Source organism: Pistacia vera, unplaced genomic scaffold, assembly GCF_008641045.1.
Source record: "Pistacia vera cultivar Batoury unplaced genomic scaffold, PisVer_v2 Contig276, whole genome shotgun sequence".
NCBI lineage: Eukaryota > Viridiplantae > Streptophyta > Magnoliopsida > Sapindales > Anacardiaceae > Pistacia > Pistacia vera.
This window is the reverse complement of record NW_022196086.1, coordinates 130,600-145,257: the sequence shown is the minus strand read 5'-3', so window position 1 is coordinate 145,257 and position 14,658 is coordinate 130,600. Positions and strand designations below refer to the sequence as shown.

At 38.9% G+C, this 14,658-nt stretch overlaps 2 protein-coding genes across 2 annotated transcripts; both read left to right on the top strand.

Moving 5' to 3' along the window:
• The first annotated feature begins 5,760 nt into the window (after window positions 1–5,760).
• LOC116133837 (uncharacterized mitochondrial protein AtMg00810-like) lies at window positions 5,761–9,214 on the top strand. The gene is made up of 2 exons (XM_031419520.1): window positions 5,761–7,008; window positions 9,194–9,214. The coding sequence occupies exons 1-2, from the start codon at window positions 5,761–5,763 to the stop codon at window positions 9,212–9,214; spliced, it is 1,269 nt and encodes a 422-aa protein (XP_031275380.1).
• Window positions 9,215–10,031: 817 nt separating this feature from the next.
• Window positions 10,032–13,154, top strand: LOC116133831. Its single transcript, XM_031419516.1, has 3 exons — window positions 10,032–10,222; window positions 11,841–11,895; window positions 12,354–13,154. Exons 1-3 carry the CDS (start codon window positions 10,061–10,063, stop codon window positions 12,653–12,655), a joined length of 519 nt encoding a protein of 172 aa, XP_031275376.1. The 5' UTR covers window positions 10,032–10,060; the 3' UTR covers window positions 12,656–13,154.
• The last annotated feature ends 1,504 nt before the right edge of the window (window positions 13,155–14,658 follow it).

Sequence of the window (14,658 nt, the reverse complement as noted above, 5' to 3'; positions counted from 1 at the left end):
GGATGCTTAACAAGCGACTCCTACATCCACTGTTATTTTATTGATCTCTGACTATTTCTATGATATTGTCTATAAGACATACAAAGATGAAGAAATATAGTGTTTACAGAGAGAAAGAATTGAGCTCTTATTTATGGTTAGCTCTCATATGCCCAGCCCTCCTCTTCGGGAAGAGGAGTGCCAATTTATACACCCTTGCACTCAAATGTAATGAGTGTTTTGTAAGTTACCTTAACACATGGAAGGCTCTCATCCATTCATTTCTTTGAAATGAGATAAAGTTAGTGTGAATATCTTTGAAGAGATATGAGCTTGACAGCACATTTATTAGGTTGACATAAGCGTGACTTTTGAGGCATAACAGTGATAAATATGAGGTTTTTTTTATAAAGTCAATAGTTTCAGATAATGTCAATAGTTTCAGCTCCGTGGACAATTTTGATCTCAACATTTATTCAAATTTCTAAAGTTTTGAATTTGGTCGGTCAAAGATTAGTTTGGATTATATTCTCGTGTTTTACTTTTTATTATTCAAGCATGTGTTTGACGGTAAATAATCCTTTTCGGAAGAGATTAATGAGTTTGACATCCATCCAAGAGAATGCAATTGTTGTGCCTGATTTTCCTGGCGTTAGCTGCGCAGAGACCATGTCAAAATCGAGTGACCAAGATCGCCACCTGTCGTCCGATCAACAGATAGCTTAACTAGTAAGTTTATCAGTCCCTAAGTATGGTTGTTCTGACTTAAGCATGAGAAAAAACTGAATCAGATTCGGATTTTGGGCAATTATGGTTGTAATCCACCTCATAATCTACCAACTCTCAACAATTGTCAGAATGTTTGTATAAAAGGGGGGCACCACCCCCGATTAGGGGATCCTTGGAGAAAAAAAGAGACATCCCATAATACAAAGAGAAAAAGCATGCTTAGTGAAGTATTGTTAGCTCCCTGAAGCATTATTAGTTCTCCTATGTAATATTCCTCTTGTAATCACCCCATTCACAACCCAAAGCAATAACTTAAGTGGATGTGGGCTTGGTCTTAACCTGCCGAACCTCTTTAAAAATCTTCTTGGGTGATTATTATTTGATTGTGTTACCATTTACTTGCTGATTTTAATTAATCATACACACATCCTACTCAATCCCACTGCGGTCGACTAGGTATCTTTGGTTGTTATAGATTTTTGTAACAACAGTAATAAAAACGTATCATAGCTACCTATGCCATCAAAAAGAGACCATTAAACCACATTACACAACAAATATGCATAATGTAGTACATCCCTTGTATAACTCTTTTTCTCCTAGAATTGTCTTCACTTTATATGGATCGTTTTACTTTTAAAGATATTTATAAAGATGAATGAATGTGCAAATATTCATTTTTTATATATTTAACTTTGTCTATATACTAGCGGCTGACATACATCTTGGGTGACTAGGGATATTTTGTTAAATTTTAAACTTTTGTTGTTGCAGTGTTTCAGCTAAATTTTCAAATGTATAGGGTTAAAAGCAATACTCTAAATAATAATAATATTATTATTAAAAAGGAAGGACAATTTTGGAAAAACCCCTTTGATTATATTTTATTCCTCACAATCAAATATATTAATTATTTATACCCACCATTATAACCAAATATATTAATATAACATTCCTCATTAATCTTTAAGGTAATCTATCAAAGTGGTAATCCTATTTTTTCAGTAATAAAAAATTTTGCGAACCAAACGCTACCGTAGGGAAAAGATTGTAAAGTAGAATTAAGTCAAATGTATGTTTTACTTATTATTTATTTTGTTTATGACCAAGGGTATTTGGGTCAGCTTACGTCTATCTCAACTAATTTTCAGGACCTTAGAACTACCGACCTCTAGTTACTATCCCTATTAGCACCAAGAAAGGACTCGAACTCAGTACTTCTTGAGTAATATACCTAAGAGTCTCTATCAAACCACTTGGTCACCCATAGTTATTTTAAATGTATGTTTTACTCATCTTTACTCTTTTAATTCACTACGTGAATCAATTTTTTTCGTAAATTCATAATCCAAAATACATTAGGGAACAACAATATTTAACAAAATCAATTATATATCCTTCTTATGTCTAATTGATTTTTTAAAAGAAAAAAAATTGAGGTAAATGTTAGAATTTGAGGTGGGCCTAACTCCTCACCCAATAAGGCATTGTTGAATGGGAGGATTACCCCCTCTTATAACCCAATAGGCTTGAGCGTGCCTAGTCGATGTGGGACTCCAACACTCCCCCTCACGGTCAAGCCCATATGTTGGGTCATGCTTGTTATTGGAGGTAGTTGCTGGATCTAACTCCTCACCCGCTGGTCAAGCGCTAAGCTCAACTAAACCTGGGCTCTGATACCATGTTAGAATTTGAGGTGGGTCTGACTCTTCACCCAATAAGGCCTTATTGGGTTTGGATTATCTTCACGCTTCCGCACAAACAAGCCTCTCCTCTCTGTCCCTGCAATCAAACAGAAAACTCATTTTAGTGTTTTATTTTTCTGCAAATGGCAGATAATCCAAACCCAACTCAAACTCAATCAACTGTAGCAAACCAAACAAATGCAAATCCCACTTCAACCGGCCCAGACCCAAACCAAACCAAACCAGTTCACTCCCAACCAGTTCAATCCCAATCGGCCCAAACACACAAACCAGGCCTGACCCAGCCCGTTACCCATATGGAATGCCAGGTTATGACCCGGATTCTTTTACCCGCACCGACCCAACTCCTCTTGGAATACCGGGTGACAACCCGGAATCTGGTTCTCAAACGGGTACGGATCCAAATCCCTACCCGTATCCATTTCACTTCATCCCAGCCACAAGCAACGGTTGCCCTGAACCAGGCAACGTTCTGTTTTTGCTGGTTTCTGATGGACCAGAATTGGTCCTCATCAAACAAACCCTTATGGGTTTAGACAATTATGCATCCTGGGCTCGCGATTTCCGACGAGCTCTCATCGCAAAAGACAAAGAGCTTTTTTTGGACAAAAACTTCCGACCACCACCACAGCCACACCTCCAACACCACTAGAACCGTTGCAACACACTGGTCCGCTCATGGATCAGTAATTGCATGTCTACAGATGTCTCGACCGGACTCCCACCAATAGAGATGGCCGCCGATATATGGGCATACATCAAAGAGATGTATGGGAAACTCAATCTCGCTAAAACGTACACCCTCCGGCAGCGATTGATTGAACTCAAACAAGGAAACGCTTCGGTGACCACTTATTTCAATCGGCTCTCTACCGTTTGGAACGAGTTGGACGCTGGTGAGGAAGCTCTTGAAGGGTCGTCAGAAACTCTCCACCAATAACAATGGATCCGCAATTGCGACCATCTGTCACATTTTTTGCTCAAGTTGAATGAAATCTTTTATGCTTTTTGCACCCAAGTTCTGGCCACTTCTCTACTATCTTCCCTTCGCTGGAGTTTTCAACTGGCGGTGCAGGATGAGAGCCAACGCCAGTTGAACTCCGATCGGCCATCCACTGACTCTCTGGTTTTTGCAGGGCTTAAGGAAAACGAAGATGGGCGCTCGCGGCTAGGGCAACCTACAAAAGAAAAGGGCATGAATTTATATGCAGAGATGAAAGGCCCAGATTTCATCTCCCGATCTGACGGCCAGAAGCTGATTGCGTTTTTAAACGCATCTAATGGCTCAAATCGAGCCACGTCACAATCCGAGTCAAACAGGCTAACCAACTGGTCAACTGGGCCCAGGTCTTGGTCAAACGAATCCTGAAACGGGTCCAATGGGTTTGACAATTCACACTCTAATCGGAGGCGATTATATTGTGACTATTGCAAACGGACCAATCATGATCGAGACCATTGCTGGAAATTACATGGTCGCCCTAAAGACAAAAATAACAATTCTTCTTCTTTTCAGGTTGATTCAGTTTCTTCCAGCAATCTGCAAGCACCCATTCTCACTTCGGATTAATATAATCAATTGCTTCAGCTTCTGAATAATGCTCCCATCGCACCTATAGCGTCTTATGCAGGTACTTCCTACTGCTTCAATTTAATTACTACTGACATGTGGATTATTGATTCAGGGGCTAGTGATCACATCATTTGTAATCCAAAATTTTTCCACTCTATTTGCACTACCTCATCCACCTCTGTTCGCATGCCAAATGGAAACATAACCCCGGCCACTCACATAGGCACTGTCCAATTATCCGAAAATTTATTCCTTAAAAATGTCCTATGTGTCCCTACTTTTCATTTTAACCTCATATCAGTATCCAAACTATGTGAAGACAATACTTGCACTGTAAAATTTTGTTCTAACTCATGTGAATTTCAAGACCCTTCGACTGGGATACTGATGGGCTTGGGTAAGGTTCATAGAGGTCTATACTACTAGGCACCGGCTAAGTCTTCTAGAATTTTTCATCCTTGTATTACACCCAATAAAATTACCAATTGTAATGCAACAATTAATAAAAACTCTTTTATTCTCCATCAAAGGTTAGGTCACAGTGCTACTATTCCCCAACCTCATTGTCCCATCTGTCCGTTAGCTAAACAAGCCCGAATTACTTTTCCACATAGCACTTCCACTACGACACAACCTTTTGCCCTAATCCATCTTGATATTTGGGGACCTTATCACACTCCAAATCATGATAGATCCTGTTTTTTCCTCACCATTGTTGATGACTTTTCTCGGGGTACATGGACTTTTCTCATGCAATCCAAAGCTCAAACACTTACCCACATCACACACTTTCTAGCCACGGTCAACACACAATTTCATACTTCTGTCCAAAGGATTAGAACAGACAATGCTAGAGAATTCTTTAATCATAATTGTTCTTCCCTTTTTTCATCACTCGGGATACTGCATGAAAGCTCTTGCACCTATACTCCATAACAAAATGGGGTTGTCGAACGAAAACACCATCATCTACTAGAAGTAGCCCGTGCCCTCAAACACCAAGCCCACCTACCTATCTCTTTTTGGGGCGAATGTGTGATCACTGCTACCTACCTGATCAACCACATGTCTAGTAGAGTCCTTCATGGAAAGACCCCTTATGAGGTATTATTCCAGAAGCAACCATTTCTTGATCATCTTCGAGTCTTTGGCTGTCTTTGTTATGCTGCCACTCTTGGATCACATGATAAGTTTGGTACTCGGGCTACCCGTTGTGTTTTTATGGGATATCCTATGCTATAGAAAGGATACAGGCTATATGATCCAGTTACCAACAAGTTTTTGATCTCCCAAGATGTTGTATTTCATGAAGACATTTTCCCATTTGCCATAGAAGACACTGTTCCATCACCATCACCATCACCTCAAGTGTTCCCTGACAATGATACTCTTCAAGATCCTCTGTTCACTATGGTTCCTAATCCACCAGTTCTTCAGCCTAGTACTTCTACTATTGACCCTGACACAACTAAAACTGATAACACTATGGCAGATTCACCGGATCAACCCCTTATTCCTCCACCCAGCTCTCCTCTTCAGGCTCCTACTGTTCATGTCCGCCGCAGCACTCGTCAGCCCAAACCACCAATCTGGGCAGCAGATTATGAGTGTCCCACCATTTCAGATCCTTCAACTCCACTGTATCCCACCTCAAACTATGTGACTTATGATCGTCTCTCTCCTATATATAGAACTTGCATCAGTAACATCTCCGCAGAAAGATAACCCACTAGTTACTTAGAGGCTGTTCAACACTCTCACTGGCGTCAAGCCATGGCTGCTAAGCTTACCGCTCTCTCTCAGAATCATACTTGGGATCTCATGCCTCGCCCCTCTCATAGAAAACCTATTGGCTATAAATGGGTCTACAAAATCAAGCATCGTGCTGATGGCTCCATAGAACGGTACAAAGCTCGATTAGTGGCCAAGGGATACACTCAGCGGGAAGGTTTTGATTATCAGGACACCTTTTCCCCCATAGCCAAACATGTCACCGTTTGTACTTTTCTTACAGTAGCTTTTGTTCGTGACTGGCCTCTCCATCAAATGGAAGTTTATAATGCCTTTCTTCATAGGGATCTTCATCAAGAAATATACATGGATCTTCCGCCAGGATTACGTAGACAGGGGGAGAACACAATATGTCGTCTGCAGAAATCCCTTTATGGGCTAAAACAAGCATCCCGACAATGGAATGAGAAATTCAGTAAAGCTCTCACTGGCATAAGATTTGTTCAGTCCAAACATGACTATGCATTATTTACCTGGAACAAAGGTAAAACTTTTATTGCTCTCATCATATATGTTGATGACATTCTTATTACAGGGAATGATGAAACAGGCATCAAATCCTTAAAGGAGCATCTTAACAGACAATTCCGAATAAAGGATTTAGGAGAGCCAAAGTATTTCCTAGGCATTGAAATTGCAAGATCCCCAGCAGGGATATCCCTTTGCCAACGGAAATATGTCTTGGAACTTATCTCTAATTCAGGACTATCAAGATGCAAGCCAAGTATCATTCCAGTAGAACGGAATACAAAGCTAACTACTCAAGAATATGACAGTGGGATATCATCTTCCGAAAATGATCCACCACTGGAAGATCTTACAAAGTATCAAAGACTTGTTGGGCGATTGATCTATCTCACCATGACTCGTCCAAACATTAGTTATGCAGTCCACATTCTTAGCCAGTTCATGCATGGGCCCAAACAATCTCACATGGATGCAACAATAAAGGTTCTAAAGTACTTGAAAGGATGTCCTGGATTAGGACTCCTCTTTCCCCGAGACAAAGAATTAGTTGTCACAGCTCATTGTGACTCAGACTGGGCCACATGTCCAATGACAAGAAAGTCACTTACAGGTTTCTGTATCAAGTTAGGGGGAGCTCTTGTTTCTTGGAAGACCAAGAAACAATCAACAATATCTCTATCTTCAGCAGAAGCCGAATACAGAGCCATGACCAAAACAACATGTGAGATCATCTGGATTTTGGGGTTATTAGAAGATCTAAAGGTACAAGTAAGAAAGCCTGTCCTTTTATACTGCGATAACAAATCTGCAAATGACATCACAGCAAATCCAGTATTCCATGAAAGGGGCCTAACTCCTCACCCAATAAGGCATTGTTGAATGGGAGGATTACCCCCTTTATAACCCAATAGGCTTGAGCGTGCTAGCGATGTGGACTCCAACACTCCCCCTCACGGTCAAGCCCATATGTTGGGTCATGCTTGTTATTGGAGGTAGTTGCTGGATCTAACCCTCACCCGCTGGTCAAGCGCTAAGAACTAAACCGGGCTCTGTACCATGTTAGAATTGAGGTGGGTCTGAATCTTCACCACTAAGGCCTTATGGGTTTGGATTTCTTCACGCTCCGCACAAACAAGCCTCTCCTTCTGTCCTGCAATCAAACAGAAAACTATTTAGTGTTTATTTTTCTGCAATGGCAGATAATCCAAACCCAACTCAAACTCAATCAACTGAGCAAACCAAACAAATGCAAATCCCACTTCAACCGGCCCAGACCCAAACCAAACCAAACAGTTCACTCCAACCAGTTCAATCCCAATCGGCCCAAACACACAAACAGGCCTGACCCAGCCCGTTACCATATGGAATGCAGGTTATGACCCGGATTCTTTACCCGCCACGCACCCAACTCCTCTTGGAATACCGGGGGAAACCCGGAATCTGGTTCTCAAACGGGTACGGATCCAAATCCTACCCGTATCCATTTCACTTCATCAGCCACAAGCAACGGTTGCCCTGAACCAGGCAACGTTCTGTTTGTGGTTTCTGATGGACCAGATGGTCCTCATAAACAAAACCTTATGGGTTTAGAAATTATGCATCCTGGCTCGCGATTTCCGACGAGCCTCATCGCAAAAGACAAAGAGCTTTTTTGGACAAAAACTTCCGACCACCACCACAGCCACAACTCAACACCACTAGAACCGTTGCAACACACTGGTCCGCTCATGGATCAGTAATTGCATGTACAGATGTCTACGGACTCCCACCAATAGAGATGGCCGCCGATATATGGGCATACATCAAAGAGATGTATGGGAAACTCAATTCGCTAAAACGTACACCCTCCGGCAGCGATTGATTGAATCAAACAAGGAAACGCTTCGGTGACACTTATTTCAACGGTCTTCTACCGTTTGAAAGAGTTGGAGCTGGTGAGGAAGCTCTTGAAGGGTCGTCAGAAACTCTCCACCAATAACAATGGCCGCAATTGCGACCATCTGTCACATTTTTTGTCAAGTGAATGAAACTTTTATGCTTTTTGCACCCAAGTTCTGGCCACTTCTCTATATCTTCCCTTCGCTGGAGTTTTCAACTGGCGGTGCAGGATGGAGCCAACGCCAGTTGAACTCGATCGGCCATCATGACTCTCGGTTTTTGCAGGGCTTAAGGAAAACGAAGATGGGCGCTCGGGCTAGGGCAACCTACAAAAGAAAAGGGCATGAATTTATATGCAGAGATGAAAGGCCCAGATTTCATCTCCCGATCTGACGGCCAGAAGCTGATTGCGTTTTTAAACGCATCTAATGGCTCAAATCGAGCCACGTCACAATCCGAGTCAAACAGGCTAACAACTGGTCAACTGGGCCCAGGTCTTGGTCAAACGAATCCTGAAACGGGTCCAATGGGTTTGACAATTCACACTCTAATCGGGCGATTATATTGTGACTATTGCAAACGGACCAATCATGATCGAGACCATTGCTGGAAATTACATGGTCGCCCTAAAGACAAAAATAACAATTCTTCTTCTTTTCAGGTTGATTCAGTTTCTTCCCGCAATCTGCAAGCACCCATTCTCACTTCGGATTAATATATCAATTGCTTCAGCTTCTGAATAATGCTCCATCGCACTATAGGTCTTATGAGGTACTTCCTACTGCTTCAATTTAATTACTACTGACATGTGGATTATGATTCAGGGGCTAGTGATACACTCATTTGTAATCCAAAATTTTTCCACTCTATTTGCACTACCTCATCCACTGTTCGCATGCAAATGGAAACATAACCCCGGCCACTACATAGGCACTGTCCAATTATCCGAAAATTTATTCTTAAAAATGTCCTATGTGTCCCTACTTTTCATTTTAACCTCATATCAGTATCCAAACTTGTGAAGACATACTTGCACTGTAAAATTTTGTTTAACACATGTGAATTTCAGGACCTTCGACTGGGAAACTGATGGGCTTGGGCAAGGTTCATAGAGGTCTATACTACTGGGCACCGGCTAAGTCTCTCGAATTTTTCATCCTTGTATTACACCCAATAAAATTACCAATTGAATGCAACAATTAATAAAAACTCTTTTATTCTCCATCAAAGGTTAGGTCACAGTGCTACTATTCCCCAACTCTCTTGTCCCATCTGTCCGTTAGCTAAACAAGCGAATTATTTTCCACATAGCACTTCCCCTTACGCCTACCTCAACTAATTTTCAGGACCCTAGAACTACCGACCTCTAGTTGCTATCCCTATTAGTACCAAGAAGGAACTCGAACTCAGTACTTCTTGAGTAATATACCCAAGAGTCTCTATCAAACCACTCGGCCATCCAGAGATAATTTAAATGTATGTTTTACTCATCTTTACTCTTTTAATTCACTACGTGAATCAATCTTTTTTGGTAAATTCAAAATCAAAAATACATTAGGGAACAACAATATTTAACAAAATCAATTATATATCCTTCTTATGTTTAATTGATTTTTTTTTTTTAAAAAAAAAATTGAGGTAAAAAATATAGTTTTGAGTGTATGAATGATAAAATATTAAAATCTGTATTAAGTTCTCCACTTCATAATACAAAATACGGGATACTTTCAAGTGGTAAATTTATGGGCCCTGTTTTAGAAGATTGTATTGGGCTTCAAGCGAACCCAAAAAGAAAAGGGTTGGATCAATGCTCACTCAAAGGACGGGAAATTGACACAAACCCTTATTATCGGCCTCTTATATAAACATAGGCGTTTCCCATTTAAGGCAATCAAATCGGAAGACGAAGATCCCAAACCCTCTTCGTGAAGTAACCATGGAAGAGGCAAAATCAAATACAAGTGAGACGGTAACACCGTTTGCGAATCCTCATTCTTACTCCAACAAAAGAAATATCAATCACAATGCTCACCTCCCTACCTCCTATTACTACAAAATCCGTCTTATTGCTCGTCAACTTCGTCCCCACTTCATACAGGTATGTTTATATTCTCTATAAATATTGTGCTTGTTTTGTTTATATTATCTTTTCTTTTCTTTTACTCTTTGGTAGCTTTATCTTATTTCTCTTGTATAGGATTATAAATAAGGATTGTGGTGCCAAATTCATACGGATGCAGGTGGCCTTTCATAAATTTTTTTTAGTTTCCCTTCATTTTATTTTATTTTTTTTTTAATTTTATGTTTTAGTGATTAAACTGGAATGGTCTGGATTTCACATTTTGTGAACAAAGTACCATTTTATATCTTTGCCTTAAACATAACTCTAGAATATTCAGTTAAAGCAGGAATGGTTGGGTGGCAGCCAGCTCGGAGTCAGCCGTTTGCCTCCATAGGTTGGCTTAAATTCAAGTAGCTCATTTTACTTTGAGGCCGCATGAAATTGATGAAAATGTGTTGATTGCTTCAATTTGTATTTGTTGGGGTTCAGTTACAGGCAGTAATTTTTCTGATTGGTTATAACATATAACATGCAAGCTCCTGAGATGTTAAGCGCCAAAATCCTTCGTACGTCAAGGAAATAATTCAAGAGTTGAATTTTGACTGTTGTTGCTGTGTGAATTTTGAGTATAAGAGAGTTCTGGGAAATATGTAGGGAAATTCTTCTCAATATCATGTGAGCTGGGAGAAGGGTGTGAAAGGATTCAATGCTTGTGCTTGAGAATTAAGCTTGTACTGTCAAAGTTGGCAGGGATTTTCGCTGAATCATGTATATCTAGTATTCTTTTTTTATTGTGATATTTTCACTCTGTGTTTGGTAACTCTCTTTATTTTCAGATCCACAAATCCTGTTGGACTGTTTCTTCCCTGACAGGAATTTGATTAATACTCATACACGATGTAATATGTAAATGCTGAGTGTTTGGTTTGTATTTAGGTGAGTCATCTAAGGTTCTTAAGGAGAGAATTCCACAAGGGGAATTAGACACTGTTCCTTGTGTTGAAACTTAAGACATATTTAGGGAGGATTTCTGAATGAGTTTGATAAAAATTGGTTTTCAGATTTTCATTTTTAACAAATTATTTTAGGCGGTCATGTTTCGTCAAGACAACTTGTTATCATCTTAATTATTGCTGTAAAATTTGAGCCTGACTTAATGTGCTCAATCAATTGAATGAAGTTTTAATGCATTTGATTGGTGTTTCTCCCCCACCCCCACCTTGTCTGTCTACCACCCAACAACTGCAGCTTTTGATTCTTGACTTGCTCTTCTTGTTCAGCAACTGTATACTTAATATCTAATAGGAGAATTTTTTTACCACAGATCCGCAATAGTGTTTACCAATACAACTTGTATGCTTAATCTCTAATAGGTGATTTCAATGTTTTAGTATGTTGTGATGAACTTATATTGAGGAGGTTACTGCAGTTTATAGGACTTCAATATGTTTAAGTACTTATTGCTGTTGTGCTTCTAGTTCTTCTAATACTTATTGCAATGTGTTGTTCCTTGTCTCAATGGAACTCTCATTTAAGTCATCTGCTACTAGTCCTGGCAATATCTAGTGCTTCTTCTTATTTTTATCTTTTTTCCCAATTCATATAATTTTTCGTGAAGAGTCACATATACAGTTAATTTTCGTTTAATATGTAGGTTCTCCAAACACCTGACTTTCGAACTTGCAAAGCAGCTCATGAAGTTCAAGAACGTGAGTTTCCTAAGACATCTATTGTATATTGAATGTACTTGCATATTCATAAAACTGTATGGGTGTCTGGTCTTTTTTTTCAACTGATGTGCTTTGGCCAGCTGCCTTCCTTCTTTGTTTGATTCATGAACCAGGATTTTGGCTTTGGCTTACCTTTTCAGGAAGTTTTGTTGGCTTGCCTTTTAAGAGCCTAAAATTTAGTTTTATTTCATAAATCATTCTATTGGAAATGTCGTAGAACATGAAAAAATAGTCTAGCCACTATATAAGCTCAGTAATAACCTGATGCTTTCTGTTGAAGTTTGCCATGTATCCTGATGATGGGAGGTGTGATGCTACTCTGCATCACTTCCTTGTACATTTATGGGGATTTCCCATATTCAATTTTACGCAAGATAAGCTTAGTGTGTATTGTTTTTGAAAGCATATATAATAAGGCATGTACTTTCTGCATGCAGAGATGAAGCTTATGGTGCATTTGCACAGACAGATGATTGCTGAGACAGACCAAATCAAACACCGAGAAGGAAAACAATCAGAGCTGCTTAAACCCAAAAACTCTCAGGAGCAATCATCAGTAAAGAAGCCTCAAACATCTGCATTAAGCTCAGAGAAGAAGAATGATGATATTGGCCAGATTCGGGAAAGCTATATTGTGGGTGGATCAGTCTTTGGTTGGAACTTCATCACATTTTCTGGAGGTCAACCAGTTTATTATGGAGTAACTAGGGAGTCGTTTCGAAGTAGACATAAGAAGTAAGATCAGTAGTCTGCCTATAACAAGTGATGTTTTTGATGACTAGAAGTTAGTTTAGAAGTAGCCACCAATAGTTATGTACAAACTAAATAGACCGGATCAGTGCGCTTATACTAAATCAAAATGGATAGAAATTTTTTTGATAAGAGAAGTAGAGTATTCATATCATATTTCCTTTTAATTCTTTATTCATAGTTGATTTTGTTGTTTGGATCACAACAGTTATAATTTTAGAAATATTTAAAATATATGTGAAATTTAGAAATGACAATTGAGTTTCACGTGATTAGGTAAAGGTATAAAGTGGGCGATGGGTAGTTCATGAGGCATCCCTTGTATTAGAGTAGTTGATGGAGGTAGTTGAAATAAATATTTAGGTTGATTTCTGGTGAAGATTATGTTTGGAATGTTTGTTCATTTCAGGTTGAGAGGATTTCTAAGAGGTTGAAGTTATTTTATTTTTTTCTGTTTTGATTTAGAGAAAATGATGATACATAATTATTTCTAGGAGATAATGAATTTCTTTTGTTGATGTACATTTTCTTTTACTAATAAATATTATTGAGGTTATTTTAACATGATTGATTGTATCAATTAAAAAAATTAATTACCTGATGTTAAGAGTAGAATTGTCAGTTTTTGAAAATTTTAAGGTAAAAAGTATGCTTTGTCAGAAGCTATGGATATAATTGTATTTTTACCAAACTTTAACTGTATCAACGTACTTAATCAGTTAAACTTCAAAGCAGCCGAACAACGGCTACAACCGGTCTTAGGGGGATTTTTGTAATATTTCAAAATTATAAGGGTTACTTTATAATTTTATAGGGGTGTTTTGGAGATATTGTTAGAAAAATGGCTCATTTAGCAAATCACATGGGGATAGAAGTGATAATGGAAAAAAGGTTTAGGGATTTATATGTAATAGGCCAAAATGTTAGTTTGTCCCACATTGTTTGGGAATGAAAAGTGGGAAACTTTTGGGGCCTATATATAAGGACCTAAATCATTGTTATTTGTATCCCAAGATGTAATTCCATTATACTTCTTTTGTTTAGGGTTCTTTTTTTAAAGACCCTTTAGTTTGCAAGTTTTGTTGTATCTCCCATTTGTTTTGGGTATTTATTGTATTGCCTAAAAGTTTGTAATATTGTTTAGAGATAGTGGAGTTTTCTTTTGCAGCGCCCGAGGACGTAGGTTTCAATACCGAACCTCGTTAATTCCTGGTATTCTTTATTTTGCATTTAATTTTGGTTATTTATTTATGCTTTACTATTGTTATTATTATATTCAATAGCTAGCGTTAGAGTTTATGTTTCCGTTGATAATAAGTGGGATCAGAGCCTAGGTTTAGGACAGTGAGTAGCTATTTGTATGGTATATGCATGTTAGGAAAATTCTGTCAAAAAAGAGATAAAAGTCTAAGGAGACTGGATTTTAAGTGGGACCATTTGTGACCCCTCCATTATTTCCTGAAAATTTTCCTGGTGCATATTTAATCATTTCAACACTACTACTACAGGGCTATTGTTGATTTGTTGGTAGCTATTGAATATAATAATTTGTGGGCTTGGTTATTGGGAACTTGTTACCAAGCCAATTGAGTAAGGCATAAATGGCGTCATTGTCGAGGATTCATCGTCCGAGGCATCACCGTTCGCGGACCCACCATCCATGCCAGTAAAGATGATAACGGTTTCAAATGCAAAATTGATGTTGAAAAATTTGATGGCCAAAATATTTTGGCTTGTGGCAGAGTGAGGGAATGGATAGCTTGTATCAGCAAGATCTAGATATTGTTCTGGAGGAGGAAAAACCAGAAGATACTATGGAAAGACTGGGTGAGGTTGAATGTAAAAGTTCTAGAAGATTCGCTTATGTCTTTGTAGAGAGCAGAAATATCCATCATGAAAGAGACGTCTGCAAATAAGTTATGGAAGGCGCTGAAAAACAAACTATATGAAAAGAAGTAATGAGAATCGGCTCTATTTGATGAAAAGACTGTT

Coding starts and splice junctions, on each gene's coding strand:
- LOC116133837 (XM_031419520.1), top strand. CDS start 5,761: ATGGCTGCTAAGCTTACCGCTCTCTCTCAGAATCATACTTGGGATCTC. Junction 7,009..9,193: donor GGTTATTAGAAGATCTAAAG/GTACAAGTAAGA, acceptor TGTGAATTTCAG/GACCTTCGACTGGGAAACTG.
- LOC116133831 (XM_031419516.1), top strand. CDS start 10,061: ATGGAAGAGGCAAAATCAAATACAAGTGAGACGGTAACACCGTTTGCG. Junction 10,223..11,840: donor TTCGTCCCCACTTCATACAG/GTATGTTTATAT, acceptor TTTAATATGTAG/GTTCTCCAAACACCTGACTT. Junction 11,896..12,353: donor AGCTCATGAAGTTCAAGAAC/GTGAGTTTCCTA, acceptor TTCTGCATGCAG/AGATGAAGCTTATGGTGCAT.